Source organism: Triplophysa dalaica, chromosome 7 (genome assembly GCF_015846415.1).
Source record: "Triplophysa dalaica isolate WHDGS20190420 chromosome 7, ASM1584641v1, whole genome shotgun sequence".
NCBI classification, from domain to species: domain Eukaryota; kingdom Metazoa; phylum Chordata; class Actinopteri; order Cypriniformes; family Nemacheilidae; genus Triplophysa; species Triplophysa dalaica.
Genome location: NC_079548.1, coordinates 14,994,579 through 15,003,062, shown reverse-complemented (window position 1 = coordinate 15,003,062; position 8,484 = coordinate 14,994,579). Strand labels below are relative to the sequence as shown.

The following is an 8,484-nucleotide window of genomic DNA, read 5'->3' as shown; positions in this document are numbered from 1 at the left end:
AGCAAATGCCCGTTACATAAAGTTCCACCTAAATCCTCTAGAAATGAACAATATCACTTTATTACACATTGATATAAGTGATTGCACATCCTATATTCCAAAACAAAAACAGTCGAGTACAATAGGTGAGGGGGTAGTAATCTGAACCCTGTGCATTGTTTAGCTGAATAGATCCATTCGGGACAGAACGCTGCAATATGACCTCCATTGCTTCATGGTGCCATGACAACAAAGATCTTTCCAGAACAATCGGCTCAGTCACGTAGACACCAGAAACGAGAAGCAAAGCATACGGGATGTCCCCAAAGGAACGGACATACTGGATGATTTCGGACTAACCTGCATTGCAAACATTTGACAGATGACATCATCAGCAAAGACGTGAAGTGAGGTCAAAGGGTTTGACGGCGAGATTTACAAGGTTCATAACAGAAACTGCGCACGTATTTACACGCAAGCACATCTATGTGTCTGAATAGTAAAAGATTTGGACTCAAAATATAAAATCTTCAAAGCATCATAAGCAGATACAAATAATCATCATATCAAATGATGAAGATTGCTAACATGTACTGTATTTTACACCTAACTGTTATAGAGAGGTCAGCTTTACAGCCACATGTGTTCTTTAATGGGAAAATGTACTGAAACTCATCTTACTTAATGAGTATCAGAAAGTTTCCTTGTCTTTGAAATATTGCAAATTTATCTTCATAATTGTGCGCAGTACCGAGTTCATCTACTTAAGTGAAATGTTGCGCATGGCACATGGTGAAGATTTGTATGGTATTCATAATAAATTCATGTCGGTTTATATTGTACTGTGTTTGACTTCTGTTTAAACTATATGACACTGTGCTACAAGTTACATCTGTACATGAAGGAGTTGGTTTGACCAGTAGAGATCTTTCCGGCTCTGCTATTGCTTGAATCGAACAAAAAACTGAACGCTTGAACAAAAAGGAAAACTTCAGTCTCTTATTTTCCAGTTTTGTTTCAGTTCAGTCTTGATGTTCGGAGAATCACTCCAGTCTTTGTCCATCCCAGGTCCTCTACTGAAACTCTTCTGCAGGAGCTCAGAGGAGAGGAGGCTGTGGCCAGTGAAGGACACTGCAGGAGAAAACAAAACAAAAAGATGTATATGCATCAATTAGAATGCTATTATCACTAAATTAAAATCACACATATTGAAGGAAGAAAGACAGACTTAAAGGGACAGTTCACCCCAAAAATATTATGTCATCATTAACATACCCTCAAGTTGTTCCAAATCTGTATAATGTATTTCTTCTGATATTTGAAAGAATGCTTCTATCTCAACAGTTCTTAGCCACCATTGACTATCATAGTATGAAAATGACAAAAGTAGTCAAAATTGCCCCAGAACTCCTTTCCTACATTCTTCAAAATATCTTCTTTTGTGTTTATCAGAACAAATAAATGTATAAAGTTCTGGAAAAACTTGAGGGTAAGGAAATGTAGACAGAACTTTCATTTTAGGGTGAACTATTCCTTTAAAGGATTCACCATAAAGGCAATAAATCTGACACTAAGAAATCCCAAAATGTGTCTGACTGTAAAAACGTACAGTGTGCACGTACTTAAAAATGAGTCATGAGCTTCAGTGGTTTCAAAACTCCTGGTCAAACTGAGGGACTTTGCAAGGGCAGCGGTCATCGGGAGGAGTTTAATATGAGAGTAAAACAAACATTTGGCTGGAGCTAAACAGTGCTGACCGCAGCAATGAAGAGAAATGCTGATTGTCTCATAACCCAACAATAACATTCACTCACTCTGAATCACAGTCCTCCTCAGCCTTCACGCCGCCTCCTTCCACACACTGCCGTAATGCTGCAAAACACAACAGTGCAGATGTGATAACAACCCAAAGTATAGAAACAGTCCTAAGCCTCGTGAAGTGATGGCATTCCATAAATCGCGCCACACTTGAACCAATCAGATAATCACACAGAAAGCGTCTTCTTGAGTGTGCCAGATGCTTACGGTGGGTTATGATCTAGTGTGCTTTATGTCATGTAGTTCATTCACACTCACTGTGATCCTCAGTGCAAAGTGAGCGGACACCATCCACAAGCTGTTTGGCCTCAGCTGCGAGCTGGCAGGCGGGGTCAGGGATGGGGGAGGGCATGTCTGGGACTTCAGTCGCCGGAAATGCTCGTGGGCTCCTGTAGGACAAAGAAGTGATGCCATGTGTGTCATGATGTCACTGGAGGTTAGAAGTAGTGCTAATATTTTGTGTTCTTGCGGTGGAACTCACCCGCTTTCTATCCCAAACAAGCTGGTGCAGGTGAGAACGTTGTGGACATTCTGTTGAAACAATTTTACTAGTCATTTAAACCGTTTAACACTTCTTTACTATTTACATCTATAAAGGCAATCTATATATATATATATCTATATTTGGATACGTAATGCATTTAAAATTCCATTAATGACACATATTATCCATTGGACAACATTAGATGACTGGAACATGTTCTTAGTTCATGTTATAAATTATACTTGTATGCACCTACTATGCTAGGATATCTGTGACTGACATCCACGGTCGAAGCCAAAAGTGAAGTCGACCTTTGGTAAAGCTCTTTGTTTCAAAACATTATTAAAGATGTCATGAACATGTTCTATGTGTGCTGCATAGTTCATACTGTAGTGGAGTGTAAACTAGGGCTGAACTCAAAATATCGACATGGTGGATACAACGTCATGAGCTCCTAACCCGCATACATCTGCTTACGTATCGATTCTGCAGCCCTTTTGAAATTAGCCAATTATTACGCAAAAATATTGTGTGATAATGATTAGTGGTACAAGGATCTGATCGGAGTTTATCCGTGATCCGTACAGATCGCCCCTCATGATTCTATATTCATGTGACCCATATGTGATCATGAAGAGCGGGCTCTCTCACCTTCTCTCTGCATCCATGAGCGCAGTTAACATGAAGTTTAAAGTGAGTGTCACGTAGGCGCTAATTCAACACACACATGACGCAGCACTGCTTCTGTCTTATCCACAATAAAACTATTGCACGCGTTTAAAAGCAATGAAGCTCCCGCCGCTGTAGGGATGCAGTGACTCGCTGCTCGCTCATAAATAATACATGAAAAGTAAGACGTAGAAGAGCGACAGTAAATGTGCATGTAACAGAAAGTATAGAGCAAAGATCTGCTTAAAGCTTACGGCACCAATACATTTATAATATTATATCTAGAAATCTGACATATAGAAAGAAATACGCCATCTAGGTTATGGTTCTGACCCACCTTGTCTTGCTTTTCTTGACCTAGTGGCAGAATCATGACAGAGCCTCATGTTTTGTGTGGAGAGAAACGTATTATTGTCGGTCACGACTTAATATGCGTTTTCTCCGGGCTTATCTTTTGCCCCGCCCCTCTCGTTTCCTCGTTTAGCTTCCCTTCAGTGTTTCATGCCGGACACCTGTCCCTTGTTAAATGCCCTTTGTTAGTCTCCCTATGTAATGCCCTTGTGTTTGCTGTCCTGTGCTCGTTCGTTTTGCTTCTATGCCTTGCATTGCGCGTTTCCATGTGGATTATTACCCTGCCTTGTCTTTCAGATTACCTTGTCATGTTTCATGCCGTGTTATTAGTTAGTCTCGTTCCTGTCATTTTAGTGTAGTCCAGTTTTCTTATTTTGTCCCCCGTGATGGAAGTGTTAATTTTTCTGTTTTTTTGTTTCGTCCTGTGCTTGTTACCCCCTCGTAGGCTTTTGTTTTGATCCTCATTAAAGTTTTGTTTTGATAAAGTTCCACAGATAAACAACCTGTGTATTACCTGGGCAAACCCAATGAGCTTCTTGTTGGATATCTCCAGGTGTTTTCTGGTCAGTTCAGACTTTCTCAACTGGCTGTCGATGATGGTGAGCCTCCTGTTGAGATCCATCACATCTTCCTGTGCAGAAAACACCCTTTAAAATGGCTTCATCTAAACACAAGTATCATCCAACCCACAAAAATATGCTTTTTCCGTGATGAAAGAGAAATGTTTACTTTGGTAGCGCCCAGGCTCCTCTGATTCTTTCCGGCTAGCTGGTTCTTTAGATCTTTGATTTCAGCCTCCAGCAGCTGAATGACCTCTTCATAATCCTGTTCGGCACTGTTAGTCTGTCTCTGAACGGCTTCTGCTACCTGCAGTTTACTCTTCAAAGACTGGTTCTCCTCCACTGTGGCTGTGGCCTTCTGTGATATCCACCAAAGCAGAAAGCACAGCATTAACAAATCATTTTAAATGTATAAAACATGTTTATTACTATAATCAATTAAAAACCAATTCAAAAATAATATATAACGAAACAAACATTATTTCTTTTGTAAAGGACCTAACATCTAAAGTACTGTGTATGTTTATAAATCATATTTCTGTATGAAGAGGGCCATGATTATACACATTTGTTATGTTTTTTTCTATTATAATAAATGAGCATTACCCTGTATCCCTTGTATCTATAAAGGGAAATAAAAATTCTGTTATCATTTACTCCCAAACTGTATCAATTTCATGGTTCCGCTAAACACAAAGGAAGATATTTGGAAGAATGAACAGATCTCAACCCCCATTTCCCTACATTCTTCCACATATCTTTCTTTGAGTTCAATGTATACAGGTTGGGAACAACCTGAGGGTGAATAAATGATGACATAGTTTTCATTTTTGGGTGAACTATCCCTTTAAAAATCAGCCACATCTAACTAACGGTCATTGCTATTTTTCTCAGTCTCTGTGGGTTTACCTCAGCTGTCTTCTGCAGTTCCTCCTCCAAAGTCTTCTTACTTTCTTCCGTGTCTTTTAATAACACCTGTGAGTATTGCAATAAACGTTCAGGTCACAGGGACTTCTGGTAAAGATGTTCCGCTCTGTCCTCCAGCATTTTCTACAAAGTCAACTGTTTCAGTCTAATCCGGTTATACACGGCTCATTTCAGTTCTATTGCTCACCTTGAGCTGCTTCATTTGCACCTGGAGTTGTTTGACTTCATTCTGAAACTCTTCCAGCTCTTCGCTGCTGTAGCTGCACTCTGACTCATAGGTCTGAAATAGAGAGTGACACAGCACACACAACTCTCATTGTGCCCGGCTCTGGGATTCCATAAGAATGTTAATACCAGAAGTGCTCATACATCATATATCGACGTATCCAAAGGCACGGTGTACAGAATGCTCTGATTCTGACAATCAAAGCTTTTTAAGCCCTTAAACGACTGCTTTGATGAGTTTCCCGAGAGGCAGAAAAGCTCCTTTTGAGAGTAAATCTCCTAACTTAACGAGAAAATGAAGTCTCAATTTGAAGAGGATTCTGAAGAAGTTTAGCCAGAATCTAAGTCGAGACCTTCATTACTAAAACGTGAAGGTCTACTCACAGGGGAGTGAAAGGCGGAGGTGTCCATCAAACTAGCTGCTTCCTGATAGGAGAACATAAAAGGTCCTTGTCCAAGTCCCGCCTCCTCCAGCTTCTCTTGATAAACACTGCGAGTTGCGTCCACAAAGTCTTCACAGGGAAATAGAGACATGGTTAAACATAAGTACTGTATCGCAAAATAAACACAATACAAGAATGTGACAAATGAGGATTAGCCCAAAGTGAACATCTGTGGATTAGAAAGGTTTGGTTTCAGGTCAACAGAAGGAAGATTTTGGTGTCGGTCTAGAGAGAATATTCATGTTCTTGTGTGCTTGTTCTAGGTTTGCATTGCTGATAGGAATAGGAACACAGACAGAGATCAAGTTCAACCTCAAGCACTTTGATCAGGATTCGCCATGCTGGCATTTTCCTGCTAAAGACATTCAGAGGTGGAGCAGAACTTTCTGTTCTGTGCAGCTGGAATATAGACTTCACTTTCTAAGTTTGTACTGAGCACAACTTTCTTTCCCGAAAACTACTTGTCTCGTCACATTTTCTGGTTCCACACGTATCAAGTTTTAACATAGAGGCTTAATTTGAATATAGATATGGATTGTGATTTCCATATTTACAAGGTAACTTGTTTACGTCAACATTTTATTCACTCGTATGCATGTGCACAAGGTGGTTATCTGTTTCTCTTGTTGTTTTTGCTCTGTATATAGATGGTTTTAGTGGCAACAACATAAACAAATGTTGCATGGCCCAAGCTTAAATTCTGGGAGACCTCTCCAAAGAATCAATAACTGTTGAATAATTTTCATTTCATTCAACTAATATACAATTCAAATATTAATATATATTAATATTAATTAAAATACAAAAATAATAGAAATTGTTATATTATAACCAAACACAAACCAGAAGTGAACTTTTTTGTTAACTTTGGGCCAGGCGCGTTCATCTGATTAAACAGTCTATAAATGTTATATGTACAAATAGATACAATGTTCAAAAGTTGAAGATTTGCTTAAGATGCATAAATAATGAATTGCATATCCATGATAGCCATAACATGTCTGAGGTGCATGATTGGAAGCAGTGTGTTTTAAAAATGTATAAATGTGTGTCTTGTTTGACTGAATGAGCATCATATTATGCAGCTGTAACATTAAAGTGTAAATGGCTTTACCTCCATATGAGACAGTCCCCTGAGGGTCTGTAGTCAAACTCTCTCTCAGCTGCCTTTTCTTTTCTTCTGTAACATCTAGGCCCAGATATGACAGAGCCTGCAAAAGGATCACATTCATGTTACATCCGTATACACAAGGGGGCAGTGTGGTAAAAGTCAAGTTAGTCACTGTTGTAAACGACAGCAACATTACCATAAATCCAGCCTTATAAGTAATTTAAAACTTTTATTCGGTTGTTGTTGGGTTTTTTGGGGGGCTTAAAATATAGATTATTTATGTACTTGCTCAAAAACGCCTTATACCCTAATTCAGAATGTTACGTTTATAATTATGATTTGTGAACCAAGCTGTCGGGTGTGATATCGTGGAAAATGTCAGCATCATTTCATTTCAACCCACGTAAAGATCCATAAAGTAGAAGTCTATGAAGTAACCTACAATTTTTAATGTTTCAAACAGAGATGGAAAAATGAACTTTCAGACTATTTGCAGAACGAAACATTTCCTCTAAAATAATAATTCTGTTAATATTATCCTGCACATATTTTCTCATGTCATTCTAAATCTATATCATCTTACATTTCCCATACAGGACAAACGGAAAAAAATCCATTGTTTAGCAAAAAGTGGCTAAAATATGAGGAGCCGTTTAGGATTTTAACCAATCTTCGCTTATGAATACATATATTAAACATGTGCATACATATATATAAATTGCTCACATATATAGGTATACTATTAGATGTTCATGCAAATACATGTGAAATACATGTGAAATCCATTACAATACATCTTATGTTATGAATGCATACAATGCATTAACTTGCATATGCATGTAAACTTCATGCACACAAACACCTAAAGGCACTCGTGTATACATACTGTATAAGCTCGATGCTTGCATATACATATATAAACATTATACTGTAAACATGAACTTCCTGCATGCATAAATTCTTTAAATTCTGGCGTTTACATATAAACTTTTTCCATGCATACACGCATGTAAAACACTCACATATACATTTAAACATGATCCATGAGTATGCACTTTAAATCACTCACACAAACATACAATCTCAATGCATGCAGCATCACTTAAAAATCATGCGCACACATATACTCAACAAGAACATGTCTTTTGTTTCGTAAAATTTTTAATCCAGAGTGCTCTTTTTGTGAACGGACAGAGGGAGACCCCCTGGAACGCGAGCGTAACCACACAGAAAGCGATTTTAAAGACCATCTTGAGCTTCAAAGGTCTCTGCACGGAACCGTCATAGAATATAGATGTCCATAGATGTATATGCATGTACTGAGTTTATATATACATGCAAGTGTCTATAGGCGTATAGTTGTGAGTGAAGTTTACATGCATATGCGAGTTATAGTATGTTAGCATGCACATGCATTTCACATGTATTTATTTGAACCTCCAATACCTATATATGTGAGTCATTTATATATACGTGTATGCATGTAATTTATATATGTATTCAAAAGTGAAGTTTGATTTAAACCCTATATGGCGCCTCATACTAAAGGCCCTGATGGAAAAAAAATGGAATGGAATGTTTACATATGTAATGTTGTCAGAATATTGATGTATGCTTTGTTCTACTTTCAGTCCAAATGTTTATAATTATTGTAGTGTTTAATGTGAAGCAATAAAAAAGGACAATGACATAATAAATTGGTGTGGCTATTGTTTTTTGTCTTCTCAAATACTTAAATATATACTCTGAAATGCAGCATAGTCAGTGCAGAAATGTTTGCAAACAGTTTAACTTTGTTATACATGTGCCAGTAATTTATTTACAAATATTACATTAATGCTTGAGTAAACAATTCCTTTAAGTCCCAGTGAAATAAAAAATTACAATGCCTATTTTTTCATTAAATATTGCAGCGTT

At 37.9% G+C, this 8,484-nt stretch overlaps 1 protein-coding gene across 4 annotated transcripts in view; it reads right to left on the bottom strand.

Annotated features, from left to right (window-relative positions):
• Window positions 1–413: 413 nt before the first annotated feature.
• si:dkeyp-72e1.9 (syntaxin-binding protein 4) overlaps window positions 414–8,484 on the bottom strand; it is a 32,400-nt gene continuing 24,329 nt past the window's right edge. For all 4 annotated transcript variants that reach the window (XM_056751763.1, XM_056751764.1, XM_056751765.1 and 1 more), the window contains exons 13-22: window positions 6,571–6,667; window positions 5,398–5,525; window positions 4,976–5,068; window positions 4,771–4,836; window positions 4,031–4,219; window positions 3,816–3,932; window positions 2,279–2,328; window positions 2,056–2,186; window positions 1,794–1,851; window positions 414–1,110 (exon numbers count right to left, since the gene is read on the bottom strand). In XM_056751763.1, coding sequence (XP_056607741.1) covers window positions 1,077–1,110; window positions 1,794–1,851; window positions 2,056–2,186; window positions 2,279–2,328; window positions 3,816–3,932; window positions 4,031–4,219; window positions 4,771–4,836; window positions 4,976–5,068; window positions 5,398–5,525; window positions 6,571–6,667 — 963 coding nt within the window. In that variant the 3' untranslated portion in view covers window positions 414–1,076. The remainder of the gene's footprint in view (window positions 1,111–1,793; window positions 1,852–2,055; window positions 2,187–2,278; window positions 2,329–3,815; window positions 3,933–4,030; window positions 4,220–4,770; window positions 4,837–4,975; window positions 5,069–5,397; window positions 5,526–6,570; window positions 6,668–8,484) is intronic.